At 30.1% G+C, this 18,866-nt stretch overlaps 2 protein-coding genes across 3 annotated transcripts; both read left to right on the forward strand.

Moving 5' to 3' along the window:
• Positions 1-53: 53 nt before the first annotated feature.
• Positions 54-7,246, forward strand: LOC132922414 (solute carrier family 2, facilitated glucose transporter member 8-like). Of its 2 annotated transcripts, XM_060985921.1 has the most exons (7): positions 54-187; positions 295-458; positions 3,299-3,841; positions 5,500-5,740; positions 6,085-6,290; positions 6,447-6,712; positions 6,823-7,246. In XM_060985921.1, exons 2-7 carry the CDS (start codon positions 378-380, stop codon positions 7,076-7,078), a joined length of 1,593 nt encoding a protein of 530 aa, XP_060841904.1. In that variant the 5' UTR covers positions 54-187; positions 295-377; the 3' UTR covers positions 7,079-7,246. The 2 variants fall into 2 exon arrangements, with proteins under 2 accessions (XP_060841904.1, XP_060841902.1); XM_060985919.1 differs by lacking the exon at positions 54-187 and having other exon boundaries at positions 194-458.
• A 2,007-nt stretch (positions 7,247-9,253) lies between these two features.
• Positions 9,254-17,585, forward strand: LOC132920923 (pancreatic triacylglycerol lipase-like). Its single transcript, XM_060983664.1, has 8 exons — positions 9,254-10,155; positions 12,277-12,695; positions 14,013-14,262; positions 14,392-14,663; positions 14,745-14,895; positions 15,289-15,418; positions 15,715-15,900; positions 17,085-17,585. The coding sequence occupies exons 1-8, from the start codon at positions 10,035-10,037 to the stop codon at positions 17,152-17,154; spliced, it is 1,599 nt and encodes a 532-aa protein (XP_060839647.1). The 5' UTR covers positions 9,254-10,034; the 3' UTR covers positions 17,155-17,585.
• Positions 17,586-18,866: the final 1,281 nt, after the last annotated feature.

The raw sequence follows: 18,866 nt of genomic DNA on the forward strand, positions 1-18,866 counted from the left end.
GCAACAGATACAATAAAGAACTCCTCACTCTTTTTGTTGTTGTTACTTTTTATTTTATTTTTTTTTATCGGTCGTGGAACGTTTATTACATGTGCAGATACCAAATATCCCGACGACGGTCCTTGACTATCACCCGAAACGCCTTGACCGTCCTCTCGGTGCGGCGACACGGAGTCAAAACGTATAGGTACGTAGTAAGTTACGACTTTACACCGGGTACACAGATACAGTGCACACATGCACCATGCACAAGTTACTGCAGTGGTAAATAACTATTATTTTCGTTGTGTCTAGGCATACGTCCGATCGTTAAATTCACTATTTATTACCGCCAATAATAATAATATTTTACACTATTGTTTGTTATTATTTCGGCGATGGCCGAACTTAAATCGTCAAAACTAGACGCGGAAAATGCCAGGAACGAGTACAATTTGTTTAAATCATCATTAGCTCAAGTATGTAATTCATTTATTTATTATGTACTTATTTTTCTTTTAACAATTATACATTTTAGTCGGTACATGTTGGAAAACTGAAATTGTTGGATTGTTATCCGTATATTATAATCGTATATGACTATTAAACTAATTTTATTCGGGACTAACCTTTTAATAATATTAAAAACGTGTCGATATCAATTTAAATAGTTATTTATATGTAAAGAGCTAAGTTTGAAACGTTGTTTAAATAAAGCATAGGTATATAGTATGTAGTGCATATTAAGCGCAGTTAGTATACACCTTTTATTTTTCAGTTATTATCAAAAAACAATAGTTACTTTTAAAATTATTATTTATTTAATACAAAACTTTAAACGTATTACGAGATATAATCATTTTCTTATATTACTTACTTTAAAATATAATTTCCCTGCGTGTTATTGAAATAACATTTTTAAAATATATACCATATCGTACGTATAACGTATTTCATATTAATATTTTTATTTATATTCGTGTTTTAAATAACTAACGACTAATTCTTATAAAAATATATCAATAACCAATTATACACAGTTATATCAATAATGCACACTTAAATTATGACATGATATTATTTATACCTTTTAAACTTGATAACATTTTTAGATAAAATATTATGAGTCTTCCAGCCTCGTATTTTTTTTTTAATTTCTTAGATAAATTATTTTAATAAAAGTATATAATATTAGAATCTATTATTAAAGTTTGTTTTAATAACTCTAAAAATATTTAAGTAAAAACTTTTTTTTAAATAATAATTTTACTGTATACTAATTAAACCCACATATTAATAATATTATACAATTATATAAATCTATTCATGGTATAATTAAATTTAGATAACAATATAAATATTTTTATTTCCAACCAATTAGTTTTTCCAATTAATTTAATCTATAAAATAAACATAGTGCACGATTTAACATATTTTTTTTAATTCGAGTTGAACACGGGGAATTTAATGGATCTATTGTAATTATAGTTCTACAATTATTCATGGTAATATAGTCATAATAAATGTAATAATAAAATCTCCTAAATAAATCTAAAAATTACCAGAGAAAAGTTTTGAATCTCACTAATATTTATAATATTAGTATCAGCCTTGATATAAATTAAAATAATAATTTTTTTTTAACTGAGACAATAATCATTTGGAGGTAGTAAGTTCTTTTGCTTCAGTATTCAAACTAATCAAGCTCATAAAATTGAACGATTAAAGAACGTTATTGAAGTAGAAAGCCGGAACAACGTACATCAAGGATCTTTGATGTATTAAAATAATACGTAACTAGATTGACGTCGACCTCATGGTGCGCTCATATGCGAATGCCATTGATATACAATCATGTTGATTAATCAATATTCGTTGGTACCTACACACATGCAAGTGAACAACTATAATCGTAAACATAAAATGCTTATTTCAAATGAACATATAGGTATAAAGATACATTGGTCTATGTGTCATTTCACAAATAAAATAAACGCTCAAGAATAAAAATAATAATCATTATTATTAGATATTTCAATAGCAATAAATTGATTTGTTGTAATATGATTAATGACTGTACTCGTACTCATAAATCCGTAAGGTCATAAAAAATAAAACTAAAAACATTTTTTATTCGATTTTAAGGACGAAATGATTATGTTTTTATTAATCTTAATATCGACAAAATAAGCGTCGATCTCGATCTCGATCGTCGATGTTGAAAAACTTATACGCATATCAATATTATAGTCAAAAGAGTCTAGGTATATTCAAAGAACGAAAGCTTAACCAAAGAATCAATTGAACTGAACAGTCATCCATTACTTTGTTCTTGTCTACTTTTCATAATTAATTTAAAATAATAATTATTGTCTGGCCAGCTTTCTCCAATATTACTTATTACATTATTTATGTGTTCATAAAAGATAATATGATATGCAATACCATAGTTCTAAATATTCTATTAATGCAAGAAGAATGGCCGTATATGCAGGTTATGTAACCTTGTAGGGTAAAATCGCCTAGGGCAAATGCTTCTAATATCATTTCTATTCGACATTAAAAAAAAAAAATACATTAATAATATTTATTATTCAAGTTCAACAATGACTTTAATGAACAATATTGCTTTTTTATATGTATTACACGTCAGTTTTGCACCGCAATAGCCAACAATAATTTGAGTATTTTTGACAATGTATTTGAACTTAATATAATATGTCAATAAACTTCCGAAAAAATGATAGTATAATCAATTATGAAATGTAAAAAGTTAAGAATTAGAAATTCTATCAAGAAAAAAATGAATAAATTGAAAACTATAGATACACGAAGTATACACAGACGATTCAATAATACAAATCAACAGATTCGATAATATATTATTAAGTTATAATAATAAGCATTAAAAGTGAACGAACAATTAATTTTAAGAGCGTGTATTACGCTTGAAAATAAAGTATTAGGTAATTTATGTAGGATCTTTTTTGGTATTTCCATTATCAAATAAACTATTGCTGTTAATTTTAACAAAAAAAATGGTTCCAGTTGTCTTTGAGCATTCGAGTTTTACAGTAGTTTATACTCGAACGAGCATATATATCTATACTATATCATTATTAGTGGGAACACAGGGAACCGAATGCATTTAGAACGCCTGATAATTGCAGTTTAATAATATGATATTATGAAAAAGGGAGATCACATAATATTCTAAACTATATGTTTTCCAATGAGTTGGAGTCGTCAAACACACTGCAGCTGTAATTATTATCATTATTATCATTATTATTAATATTATTATTGATAATACCCACAGATCGGTACGATAATCGTGCAGAACGTTATAATGTTGGGCTTCGGCATGTCGCTGGCCATACCGACGGTGGTCATCGGGTCGCTGATGTCGGACGATGGCGTCGACGACGGCGGCGGCACCATGACTTTGACGGAAACGGAAGCGTCGTGGTACGGCAGCGTGCTATTGGTGTGCCACCCGACGGGAGGCCTGCTGTCGGGCGTGCTGCAGGAGATCGTGGGCCGCAAGTGGTGCATGGCCCTGGTGAGCGTACCGCAGCTGGTCGGCTGGTACGTGCTGTGGCGGGCCGGCAATGCGTTCGATCTGTACGTGTCGTGCGTGGCGCTGGGCCTGAGCATGGGCCTGAGCGAGGCGCCAGTGCTGACGTATGTGGGCGAGACGGTCGAGCCCAGGCTCCGGGGCCCCCTGTCGTCGGTGTCCACGTTCACCATCATGCTCGGTTCGTTCATCGCTTACCTCATGTCGACGGTCATGCCGTGGCGGACGGTGGCCATGATCAACATGGCCGTGCCCGTCGTGTCGTTCGCCGCCGTCGTGCTCCTGGTAAGTGTGCTATGTATTATATAATGATAAATGAAGTTATACGTTTTCGTTTCGTGTTTTTACGTTATGTACAATGGGGTTCAGTACTTATTACACTAAACATTTTCGAAATGTGTATGGGAGAATATGTACGATTAATATATGCAACTAAAATTACAAATGAAAAAAATGGGTAAAGCAATATGCGCAATATAAAACACGCGCTTAAATGATTAAATAGTTTTTAAAATTATATTTTAAGGTAGAAAAAAATACTCAATTTGTTAAATATTCGTTTCTATAATAGACTAGTAACGATAAAAAATACAAAAATATTCAAAGACTAACTTTGTAATTAATTTCACCAAACAAATTTATATCTTACCTAAAATATTTTATAACTATCATAAAAAACATACGAAAACTCCACAACTCTAAAAATGTTATTATATTATTGTTATTTATTACGATAAAGTCGATATACACGTGTAACATATCATACTGCAATCATTTCTTTGAAGGTATTGGAGTATAATTAAATATATGTATACCGAAAATAACCGAAAATATTGTTAAATTGCTAAAAACTGAGGACGCTACACCCGCATGTGTATCTGTTGTCTCTGTCTTACTATTTTTAATTGATATTATTATTTTAAAGAGAGTTATGAACATTTTAAAGTTGTAATATTTTATAACATAGCTATAACTCACTTTAAAATGATAATATCAATAAAAGTATATGACATTGCCTAGATAATATTCATAGCTTTAAATTTGATAATAGGTAAATTTACTCTAATATTAAAGTTAACATCACAAAATGTGCTCTGCTGAACACAAATTTGCTATGATGTACGTTACTAAGACAGAGAAAACACATGCGGATGTAGCGTTCTCTTAACCATAATTAATCAAATCGTATATTTAAAACCCAATGGAAATATATACACAATTTGTAAGTTTAATTGGTTAATTAAGTACTGGTCATCGTCTTAACTTGCAGTCATATTAAAGAAGTTTTTAAATTTTTAATTCCTATTTTGTATTATAATACTTCTTTCTAATTCTTAAAAAAATAATATTAGTTACCTGCAAAACCTAATATACCATGATAAGATTGTGTTCCACGATGTTAGGTTACAGTATATTATTTGTAACGAACTAACGAATAATGGTTTTGCTTTCCTCTAAGATGAAATTATTATTAACCTTCGCATTTACGCAATATACATAGGATCAGTAAAATTTTCAAACCTTATATCAGTGTGACAGTGTGTTAAAACTTACAGTTTTATTTTGTAAGCTAAAAATTTACAAAGATGAAAAAGTTACTTTCAATTGATTTCACGGAGGAAATCCTGAGGCCTATACAAAATAGATAAAACCTATAAAAACATTATAATTGTTTTCTTATCTAAAACGAATGATAGAAATATTGATAGTGCGTTGCGTACTTTGTAGAAATAAAGAAATGGGTGTGGTTAGTTTTCAATTATTTTTTATTACATTTTTAGTATTTTAAAATAATTTCCCTGAAACGTGAATACGTATTTTAATCAATGATCACTATATGCGATATTATATGTCATATATTATATTTATTATAACATTTCCGTCACCTTACTGTCCCTATACATTATACTCGTATAATATTATCCATTTTTTTTTATGTATAGACACCTGAATCGCCGGTATGGCTGTTGTCCAGGAACAGGCCAGCCGAGGCGAAAAAGTCGTTAGCCTACTTGAGAGGTTGCGTGAGCACGGCCGACGTGGAAGATGAGTTTTCCGAGCTTTCGATTTACGCAGGATTTAACAAATCCGTCGATCTCGAGCAGTACGTCGACTGCGGAATAGACCAACGGCGTCTATCGTACGTCAAGTACTTGCAGATCAACACCAACGACACTACGAATGGTAAGCATAGACAATAAGATTACAGTGAAACTTCCATTATATAACGAACTTCCATTTTACGAAATTTTCTTTTTAATTAAATATTTTTAAGAACTATATATGACCTTCATTGTTAATGAATACGTAATTCTATTTAACGAATTCTTCCATATTACGAATTTTTTTTGTTGCTTATTCGACTTCGTTATATGGAAGTTTCAATGTATTTTATAATGAGGCAAAGTCATTGTATATCTGAAACGCAGTAAGGAAAGTGGTGGGAAATCGATTATATTTGGGGGCTTATGATTTTTTTAAATCTTATAAGAAGCGATTTAATAATTTATGTACTATGTTTTTTACAGCCGAAATCGACATTCTCGCCAATCAAAATCAGACTGGTTTTCTGGACACGCTGAAAAGTTTTTGGACGCCTGAACTCAATCGGCCGTTTTTTTTCATTATGCTCTTCTTTTTCTTCTGGTCGTTCGCCACATTCATACCGGCTAAACCGTACCTGATAGCCGTGTTCAGCGAAATCGGTTTGCCGTGCACTGCTCAGTGGACACTGGTCTGTGATTTGTCATTACGTTTAATTATTTAAACTTTTCATATAATATATTTTTTTTAATACATTAACTAATCATAGTGCGTCCTTTTCGTTTATTTTTTTACACATAGCGCGTTTAGACGATTATATTTTGTTAATTAATCGTATTTTTTTTAGGTCTATACTTCTATATTGACTCTAGTAGGAACTCTTTTGAACGTGTTGACCGTTGCCAAGCTCGGAAAACGTCCTATCACATTGGTTTCGATGGCTCTCTGTGCTTTTTCGATGCTTGGAATTGGAATATATATGGTTTCTACTACTTATTTCTCGTTTTCGTCAACGTGGATACCGATGATATTATTAAACGCCTTGTTCTTCTTCTCCGGTTACGGTGTGTTTCCTATTCCATGGATGTTGGTCAGTGAAATATATCCTACAAAGTGAGTTTAGACATTTTCTAGTTACAATATAAACGTATGATATTATACTTGATAATGATTATAAAAAAACAATGATATAATTTTTAATATTTAACACGCCGTTTCTATAGAGGACGCGGCATCGCAAGTGGACTAACTGCCGCGTTGGCGTTTTTGATGACATTCATTTTAACAAAATCATTTTTGGAAATGCAAGAGTGGTTCACACTCCCTGGGCTGTTCATCGTCTACGGATCGATTACATTAATCGGAACTCTCTACTTGTATGCGTGCATGCCCGAGACCGAAAACAAAACGCTGCAAGATATCGAACACTTTTTCATTGGTGACTTGGACGACTACGAGGACTGCAATAATCTAAGCTGATTAATCGGAAACGAACTACAGCGTTATAATATTCCTAATTTGTTCTTCACAAAAATCAACATTGTTCACTATAATTTATAGTATCTATTATATTTATATTTATGTATTTATTATTTATTGTTAATTTGAATACCATTACATTATTATATATTACTAATATACACATTATACGATGTTTTGAAATGCCTAGGTAATAATTAGCAAGTCCTATAGTATAGTAGCTGAAGCTTAATATGATTGATATGAAAAGTATTTATATTTTTCCAAGACACATTTCACGTGTATTATATTTATAAGAAGAACGACATTAGATTAGAAAAAAATGCATATTTCCATAGATATAACGTACACACAGAAGATTATCGATAAAAATATATTGCATGATCATTGATATTTACAATTATATCGAAAATTAGAAAACAGATTACCATATATAATTAGGTATGTAAATTTTAAATAATAATAGGTAAATAAAGCCTTTACACTAAACTTATTTATATTCTAAATTTTTCTATTTTATTCCAATTATCTACTTAAAAGTAAGATTAAAACTATGGAAATTATGTAAACAAGTTCAAGCCCAAACGTAGAGAATACACAGATAAATGATATTTTGTTTGCTTAATAGTATTTTTATATGTTTACTATTATTATGGTCACTGAGTGGGTATATAATTTTTTTGTATGACGACTTTTTACTATTTAGATTAGATTATTATTACTATATGTCTATATATTGTTATTATATTAAGTAGACTTTTTACGTCATAATTATTTTAAATCGCTTATAAACACTTTAAGTGACGACTTACTTCACGAATGACGTATTTACGAATAACATAGGTACTTTTTAATATTTTTGAAGCCTTTAATAAATATACGAATAACATGTTATTGATTGATATACATTTTTGAAATAATACGTAAAGTATTATAATATAAAAATGATTAAGCGAATTGTTATTATTTCATGTGTTGTTGTGTATATTTTAAAGGAATTTTAAGTTTACGTCATGTACCCATGTAGTTCCCATACTTCAATTAATAGAATTTAGTTCAAAAATTAAATTTTTAACTATGTTTGAATAATGTGTATAATATATATATATATAGACTATACAATAAAGTGTATTCATATTTCAAATAGTCAAATATTAAAATAACACAAAACTAAAAGCAGTAAAAGCATATAAATACTTAATACATATTTTGCACAAATTCATAACTTTATTAATATATTATAAGTATTTAACTAATATTTTATTTTTTATAATAATATGTAGCAAACACTAAATGCTAGTAGGTATAGCAATTAATAATACAAGCTATAACATAAATACAATTAATATATTCGCTTTACGTCTTATATATTATGGTGCTTTGAAATCAAAAAATACAAGTAAAGAAGATCATCAGTACGTTTATTCAGTATCACACAGATATAACTAAAAGTGTATCGAGATAAATATATAAAAGAGTCAGTAATATTATTTATTTATTTAATAATATACTATAATAATTACCTATAGATGAAAATAAAAAGATTAACGTATAACAGTTTTTAATTTATATAAATTGTAAAGTAAATACCTAATGCTATTAGTTTCTATGGTGTTTATGATAAATACTAAATTATTTAATTTGGGTTGATTTCTTTTCAAGTTCCCTATTTGTGATTGACGTAGATTTTCTAGATAAAATAATGCAACCTCATATAAAATTCGTATGAAATATCAACAAGTTCAATCCAATGAATCGTTCAATCGTTCAAAGTCTATTGGGTATTACTTATTATTATTTAATTATTATATTATTTATATGCATAACGATTCAATTGCATTCTTAAAATTAGGTAATATAAACACGTAATGAAAATAGGGATACGTCATCGGTATAAAATAACTATGACTGAATCACTTACTAAAATAAACAAATAAAAATAACAAAATTCCTAAATTCATAAAAATAATTTTTACAGATCATACTGATTGATCTTTAATTATAAAGGTCGTTGAACCGCGATATTCGTATTTCATAATAATAAATCATGTACAGACAGCTGCACCGATTACAAAATCATTAATTGGCCGTACGCAAAAAAAAAAAATAATATTGTTATTACAGTTAATGTGCACCCATCAGGTTCATTGGGTATAAATATACGTAAACCATCTGCAATCGAACACAATTCCACCATTATTTGATCGCCGCGTATGTTAAAGAAGAACGAAAATACGTAATATAATTATCATTAGGTTCGTTTTAAATGGTTTTGTGTGTTTGATCGAGCGTGTCGCGTTTTCGTACGGAAATACTTTACTCTTTTCCTCTTAAAAAAATAAATAAAAATCGAACTAGCTAAGCGTGGTATGATCGCTGGTGTAAGTAAACTGTGTGTAAAATAATAAATTAGAGTGTTTCAGTGTCGTTTTCCGACCTTTGCGCTTCTATTGCACATCATAAAAATAATTGTTTATATCTGCCACTGGTGCTTGCAATCGTATCTATTAATCGAACGCGTTACGCACAGAAACCCGCGTTGCGCTCAAACGGCTCCTTGCAGCATCCGAGGCAGCACGTGCAGCACGTCGTCAACAAAATCAAACGACCGTTCTTAACAATCACAGCCACACATGTGCGAAATCGTAACATATGTCGTGATAAATAGTGTCTCGTAGTTATTTTCTCGCCGTGCGGTTATAGTATACCTAATATATTATATACGGCTGGTGCACTAATCGCGTTTTTCGTCTCCTTCGGGATTTCGATGGTGCGCACGCGTTGCGGGCGCGAGACGAGTGAGAATAGAATTTTACAATACTCAACAGTGCATCATTCGACTGAATAATCAGTAATATCCACGCAAGAGATCGTCCGCTTGCGGACTTTTGAAATTCGTCGTCTATTCATTATATAAATATATTTTTTAAACTGTCATAAATCGTACATTGTGATCATGTTCAACAACACGAGCAATCTGCTGCTGCAGACCATGCTGTACTTGGCGCAGACAGACAATATCACGTTCCCGTTAAACTACACCGCTGACGCGAACAACGTTGTTTTGGAAGGCGACAGTGAGTACAAGAGTACTCAGTTTTTATTATTATTTTTGATTTTAATTCTAAAAGCCGTCATGGCGTTTGCCATAATAGTGGCATAGTGTTATAATAACAGTGTCACGTCGTTAAATTTAAAACACCTTTTAAACATACAACTTAACTACCTGTATAACCTGCAACTAACATCATATCGATATAATCTATTAATAATCAATAATTATCAATACTTGTAGATAAACCGAATTCCGTTCAGAATATATTATACGACATTGGATATCATAATAATTCATTTTACTTTCATAATTCCACGATATATATCAACCACCTATAACTTTAGTCCAGTGGTTCTCAACGTTTTTAAAACTGCCACCCCACTGAGATGTAAAATATTTTTCATCGCCCACCAACCACCTTAAAAGAGAAATAAAAATATTTTACATGAAAAGTTTATAGTTGAATAATAACTAAATAATCTAAATATTATGTTTAAATTCAATTTAGGTAAGTGGAAAATTGAAATGTTTTGCAATAATTGTATTGATCGGTGAGATGATTGTGCTTAGTGATTCTCAAAATTAATTTTCACATTTATTTTAAAAAGCGATAAATAAAAACAATTACAGATAAACCTTGGTGCGTTGCTTTCAGTTTTTATTTTTGTTGAGTTTTTACGTTTTAATGTAAATTGTAAATACATGTTCATCACCGGGCCTACTCACCACTGTCCCAGCCCCCTACTATCCAAAAAAAAATTCAGGGGCAGTGCCCACTACCGAATAAAACAATATCACAGACCACTGCTTTAGTCACTTTGCTCGACGTCTGTAACGCTGAAATTGTATGATATGTATAGGTATTATTTTATATGATCGCTATATGCGCTTTGCCAATACCTACAATAGTTTTGAGTGTCTCGACTATCTTATTGTTTTTCCGTTAAATTATCATCCGAAACTAAATCAAAAGCTCCCAAAAAATGCATAGAATACTTGACAGAAAACATAATTGTATTACTATACTTTAGTACTTACGAGTATAACATACAGAAAACGTATTTCAGTAAATGCAGCGGTGCATCGAGTCCAGGACATAATTTTATACATATTATAATAGGCTGCGAATCAAATATTGTACATACCTAAACATTTCTACCGACTAAATTATAATCTGTTATTGTGATAGCAGTACAATTACCCATATTATTGTATACCTGTCAGAGTCTTCTAATATCCATCGGCTTGAACCAGCTTTATAAACAATTAAATGAGCTGAATTACAATTTTTGGCATTTCGCAAACTCCAAACGGTAACATTTTTGACAGAAATCAGTTTCTTATAAGATAATAAAATTATAATCGTGCAACGTTTAATATTTCAAAGTTCACTAGGTCTAAATAGTTATTATAGGACCTTGAGGAATTTAAAACACGTTGTTTTTTAAAGCCCGATAACAATAATATTAATTATTGTTATATATTATGTTACAGTACATTTTGCAATGCTACTTCCATAAAAATTGTGACGTTATCGTAAACTGTGGACCTATAAATTTATATGCGAAGTATATACAAGTTGCGGAAATTATATTTACCACGTGTTGAATGCGACTCAGAGTCCACAGTGTAGCATGCCGGTTTTCATTGATTATGAAATTGATAATAATTATTGTTATTACTTATTAGTGCTATTACTGTGTCATATAGTATAGACACAATATACAAAGTTTAATTGGCCAATTTAAGTATAATAACAAAATATACAACTTTTAACTCTACCAAGTCCACTATTTAATTAATTTAAATTACGCTGTAATTATTATTATGCTATACAGTATACACACATATTATTGAAATTTAGTATAGAATATCGAATAACTACCGTCTGTCAAAATGACTATAATTATTAATTACTTCTGTTAACTAATTTAAATTATCATTGATCATCAATAATTAATATGCTCTGAAAAAAATGTATCCTTAAAACTAAAAAGTTACAAAATACACAAAAGTGTGCATTAAAATTAATTTCTACCTTACATAAACCACAATAAACATGGAAATACAATAACTTCCGAGCTCTAAATTTATAATAAATAGTAAGAATATTTACATCGTGGCTGTTTTGATCTTGTTACAGACGTGGAAGTCAAGTGTTATGGCGAGTATGGTTGTTTCTCGGTGGCCGGCCCATGGCATGACGACTCCTCCAGACCGGTGAATCAGTTCCCGGAACGACCGGAAAAGATAGCGCCGCGGTACTGTCTGTACACACGCAACAATCGGAACGTGTGCCAGTACCTGAACCACAAAGACCGCAATTCAGTGATCATGTCCAACGTGATACCAACTTTGCCCACATACTTCATCACACATGGGTTTCTGGAAGGCGGTGATCGGCCGTGGTTGAAGGAAATCGCCCGGCAAATCCTGCGACGGTACGACGCTAACGTAATTATCATCGACTGGGAACAGGGCTCCGGGTCACCATATACACAGGCTGTGGCCAACATACGGATGGTGGGCAGGGTAACGGCGCATCTGATAAACGTGATTCGAGTGAGTAACGTTTATGTACCTATATATAACTTTATAAGTATACATTTTGTTTATTATAATAAGTTATGTATGGACTTAATATTACATAGGACTCGTAGTAATACTTTGGTTATTTAGGAGGGGGGCTATAACTTCGATATAATATTGTACCTGTTACATAGTATAAGATATTGCTATATCACGCACCTAATTTTAAAAAGCGGAAGAGAATGCAAAGCAAGTGCCTTCCGAGGCCTGTGATGACATGTTCATTATACGAAGAGGTTGCGGGACTAGGTACTATAACGCTCCATACGATTAAATAAAAATAAAATATTCTCAAAATTTAAAAATCAAATTTATTTATTTCAAGTTAACAATAATAAAATCCATGTTATTAAGAATGATTTCAAAAAGTTTATCATTGCCTCTTTGTGATCGTATGAAAAAAAAAAAATTCTTATGCATCTTTAGTATTATAGTATACTACAGTAATATGCAAAGATTTCCCGCAACCGATTACAAATTTACAATCGAGTTAAGTTAATTCAAAAGACTAATTATTATCGACAAAATGGAAAATTTCAATCCATAAAAAAAGAAAATAACTAAATTGTCCGTTTAAAATGGATATAACGTAATATTTATTAACCTCATTTATATTTAAGTGCGATTAGAAAATAAGATTCTACATTATCTACCTCTGCATATTATATATACAGTAGTCGCCGCATATTGGACTCACTTTGGGACCCGACAATTTGAGTCAATTAACCGAATGAGTCAATAAGGCGAATGACTCAAAAAAATTTTAAGAATGCTTAAATTTAAAAAATTAAAAATTAAAAATATGTATTGAAATTCAAGGTATAAAAAATGTAAAAATCTAGCTATATAAAATAAAATAAAATTAATAAAATACATACATACATAATTAATAAAATTAATTAATTTTTTGATAAAAATACGTCTAATGTTGATTGGATTTTCGCTTCTTCGGCCAACTTCATAATCATATCTTCATAAGATTTATGTTTCTCGAATACGTCAAAATCGCCTCTTTGCTGAATCCCTCTACGTAAAATGTATGTACATATTTTCTTTATTTATCTAATTTTCAAATGACCCTATTAACCGGTGTGTGAGTCGAATAGACGAATTTTTTGCTGTGTGTTAGTATATGTGCGAATCGGGACCAACCTTTTTGAGTCTAATAGGCAAATGAGTCAATTAACCGTGAGTCCAATAAGCGGCGACCACTGTATATATAATATTATAAATTAATATATGTTCTACAGTACATATTTGTATATTATATTATGGTATTTGTATGCGTAGACAGAACTCGGATTAAACGTCGCCAACGTTCATTTAATCGGTCACAGTTTAGGATCGCATCTCTGTGGTTACGTAGGAAGTGTGCTGCAGACGAACTTTGGCGTCACGGTGGGTCGAATTACTGGTCTAGACCCAGCAGAGCCTCACTTCAGCCAGACCGACCCGATGGTAAGGTTAGATCCTTCGGACGCCATGTACGTGGATATCATACACACCGATTCCAGGCCATTTATCAAAGGAGGCGAATTAGGTACAATGATGTCCAATATTATTATATTATTATGCAATATTCTGTAAAATAATTTTTAATTATTATTTTATATTGTTATGTATGTACGTTTCTTATATCATTGTCGTATTTATTCATTACTTGATGTAGGTCTGGGAATGAGTGCGCCCATAGGACATTTAGATTTTTATCCAAATGGTGGTGAAAATCAACCCGGATGTAATCAGGGTATGATGAAGTACATTAACCGCGAAAACGGTAGTTTCTATCAAGGTATGAGAAGATTCCTGGCCTGCGATCATGTCAGAGCACACGAATATTTTAATGAATCCGTGAACACAATTTGCAACTTTGTAGCAATAGAATGCGATTCTTATGAAGAATTCTTAAATGGAGAATGTTTTTCATGTTTGAGCGATACTGTTAGTATAATATGACATATTAATATATTATCAATAATAATATTATAAAATATATTTTTATCTGATTACTCAATATTTTAGAACCCAGATGGTAAAATCTGTGCAGAAATGGGTATGCGATCGTTAGGCCACTGGAAAAAATATGCCCCCACCATCGCCAGTTCCATCGATCCTAATGCATCACCACACATACGTTTATACTCACTCACCAACGGAGACTCACCATTTTGCAGTTAGTATAAATGTTAATAAATTTACTTAAGCTTTTTTTCATTTATAATGATAGGTACATAATATACCTACGTTAATATACTCTATTTATGTGCTAACCGTACGATCTTCGAATTCTTCGATAGATAAAATAATTACCAACTACAATATATTCTATTTATCAATTTAAGAAAAAGTACTAATTTAAAAATTTTTATTAAGATATTTTTCAAATGGATATACATAAAAAAAACCTCTTTCTTTAACTTACATTTATCGGCAATTTGTCATGTTTGATCGGGTACATAGTAATCAAAATACAAATAGCTACTTTATACTCTCGATGCAGCATAACTGCTGGTGTTTTATACTACAAATTTAAAAATATGTGTAATTATTTACATTTATATTTTAGCGTATTTGTACAAAATAACATTGAATTTGGCAAACTCACAATTGAGCAAAGACCATGGTGGTGAAGTAGGGCATTTTTTGGTGCAGCTCGAAGGAACTGACTCCAAGTCAAAACTTTTGAATGTATTCAAGTGAGTGTATTACATACATAAATATGCAACGAAGTGTTTTCTAACCAAATTAAGTACATTTTTGTTTATAATGGATGCATAGATATATACTATTTTCTCACTTCTATAAGAAAAAAATCCCTAGGTAGAATTTGAGTGTTTGGTGATTCTTTTTAAAATCATATTGAATATAATTATGATAACCGTGATATTTTCTGATTTTATTTTTATTATTATTCTATATTACATACAGTTATGACAATTGACAATAGTAGAGATATTTTAATTAATAATTATGATTCTACACTTGAAAACAGAGAACAACATTACAAACCGGGAAGTATACATCGCCGAGTGTTTGGGTCTAGCAATGTGGGTACTATCAAATCGGTACTGTTGGTTTGGAACCACTCGACCACGATGAACATACTAACCTGGAGATTTGAAGCGCCGGTAATCTATGTTGAATCGCTGACTATCGAGACGTTCAATGTGGGCCAAAAGTATGTTAACTCTACAACCAATATAATTATTATTATTATTATTATAACCGAGTATAAACACTATAAATCCTTATCGGAATTTTTAAAAATTAGCAAGGTTTGTTTTTGAAATTTAAATAAACATAATGATGTTTCACAAAATAATTAGTATACAATGTCGCATTTCATTTTCGTACAAACACATATATAGGTATTACAGTGAAATCGCCTTTATCGGACACCTCCCAGTAACAGTAATTTTTTTAAGAATGGGAAAAATTTCACTATTTTTCAATTGAAACCCCTCCGAAAAATTATTAATCTTAAATTAAAAATAATGACAAAATGACGACAGAAAATCGCGCTCACACTAGTGACTAGTAGTATATATAAAACTATAACTACGACAACGAACTCGTTCAAAAAACCGATTTTTTTTACACCAAATTTTATTGTATTTATTTATGTATGTATTCCTTTTTTTATATTTATTTTAATATAAATATGTATGGTTAAAATATTAAAATTATTATGTCATAAAAGCATTAAATAATATTATTATTATAATTTACTTTAACCTAGCGCATATTTTTTTCTTTTACACGTTTATCCTTTATACATTTAAAAAATGTACCACATTTACAACAGCAAACAGTTCCGAATAACTGACGAAATTTCAATAACCGAGAGTTCCCGCTATTCAGGTTTCACTTTAGTATTTAAAAAAATTGCTGTTTTTTACATTTTTGAACAGATTATTTATCATTAGAATATTATATTCTAACAAATATATCAAAGAATCGCATTTCGCTGACCTATATTTGTATAAATTGTACATTTGTACATATGAAATAAACTGATAACTTTTTGACTATAATATACAATTGATGATAATATATTGATGTTATTAAACAGTGTATCAACCGTATTTTTTACTGTCAATAATTTTTAATTTAAGCTAATAATTTTGAAAAATGACTCTTATATGTATATACTCTATTTTAATTTAACAATATGTAGGTATATAAAAATATATTTGACAGACGAGTATATGTAGAATGTAGATGCAAAAACAATAGATGAATATCTATGTATATTACAATATATACAACTATAATAACACGGATAATTTATAAAAAATATCATTATGTGGACATAATAATATTATGCCAAGGTTATTAATATTTTCATTTTTATTTTTTCAGAATAAAATTATGTCCACCGAAATTAATAGCTTTGGAAGCCGGCCTATCGTTTAGAATGATTCCGTGTTAACAACGCGTGAAAAACAAAGATATACACATTTTTAAGATCGTTTCTCGTATTCATATTTTAAATTTGGCTAGGTTAACGACGATTTTATTAATGTATAATATGAGCTACAGTATAATATCGTGAAACAATACTTATTTACCTATTTATTTTTATTCAAACGTGATTATATTTTTAATGTTTCACTTGTGAAATGTATACCAATATGTTATATATATTTATTTAAGTTTAAAATATTCTCATTTTTACATATAACTGTACAACAAAGTTAATTCCTGATAAACTATTTATTACTTCGATTTTATTCAATATTATTTTTTTTACAAATTTAGGATATTATGTCTTATGTATAATATCATTATGAATGTATATTATTGTTTATTTTATATCATTATTTATTGTTATAACTTTTATAAATAAACTTTTTAACTGGACTTTGGAGTGATAATACTTGTTGTGAATGGTGAGTTAAACGGTATTTTTAAACAAATCGATTGTGTAGTTTACTTCTAGCAGCTAACGTGTAATGAATTCTAGAAAACATTTCAACAATGGCTAACAAAACAACAACAAAAAAGTTATTGAATATATTTAAATAAATCCTGTGAATCATTACAACACACATAGTGTGCCACCATAAGTTTACGTGTGTGAATAATTTGACATTTCTTCAGAGATGCTTGTTTGGACACGTGAATACGTGATGATAAAAAATATATTTACATTTTACTCTAATGAGTAATGAATAAATTACCAACGGGCAACGGATATATAATGATGAAAGCTTGGACCAATATAAATTATAAACATATGTTATTGAATTGTTCTGTGTATAGGTACTAATACAAGATAATGGTTAACTTAAATATACAGTGAAAGGAAACCAGACGAATATGTTATTACCAGTTTATGAATAATTTACTTGGTTAAAAAGATGAAATCGGAAAAAAACGTGAAATGTCTATAGACGCTTGAAGTAAAATTTCATATTTTGATTTTTTCCAAAACAAATCTTTAGCCTGCGGTTCTTAATATTTTTAAGACCACGACCCAAATTTTCTACTGAAAATCAATCGCAAACCACATGATCTAACCTTTACATGATCAAAAAGTAGTTCTAAAAATCAGTTTTTATTAAGATTTATATTACTTATTTGACTTATTACTTTTTACTTTATAATTTGTATTTTATAATGTATTTTTATTATTAATGAGGTAAAGTGTGTAATTTTTTCCTATTATGATTGATAAAAGCACTGACGTCGACGTTCTTCTAAGTTATTTTTAAACGCAAGGAGTTCTATAACTGTAGCTTGTTTCGATATTCATTTTTGATGTTCACAATCGCCGAAAATCCAACTTCACACATATGAAGACGAGAATGGTAGTAGTACTTACTTTTATAGCTTAATGGATTCAGCTAAATGCTAAAAAAACTGGAAATGTTTGTTGAGTTTATAACCAAAACTGAATCAAATTTTTACGACTAAATTTGAGTTTTAAACATGAATCTTCTGACGACTCCTTATATTCCTAGTAAATATAAATTTAGTTCGTTAAGTTTCGAAATTATATTGACTAAATACTAAAATACTTGTGCTTCAGAACCAATTATTCGTTGTGCAACGATTTAACCAAATCAGTTTTTACTTTTAGAAACAATGCAATTTTTTTACGGTGTTCTAAAAGTCGTGATGTTAATAATTTTCCTCCTA

Source organism: Rhopalosiphum padi, chromosome 2 (assembly GCF_020882245.1).
Source record: "Rhopalosiphum padi isolate XX-2018 chromosome 2, ASM2088224v1, whole genome shotgun sequence".
Lineage (NCBI taxonomy): Eukaryota > Metazoa > Arthropoda > Insecta > Hemiptera > Aphididae > Rhopalosiphum > Rhopalosiphum padi.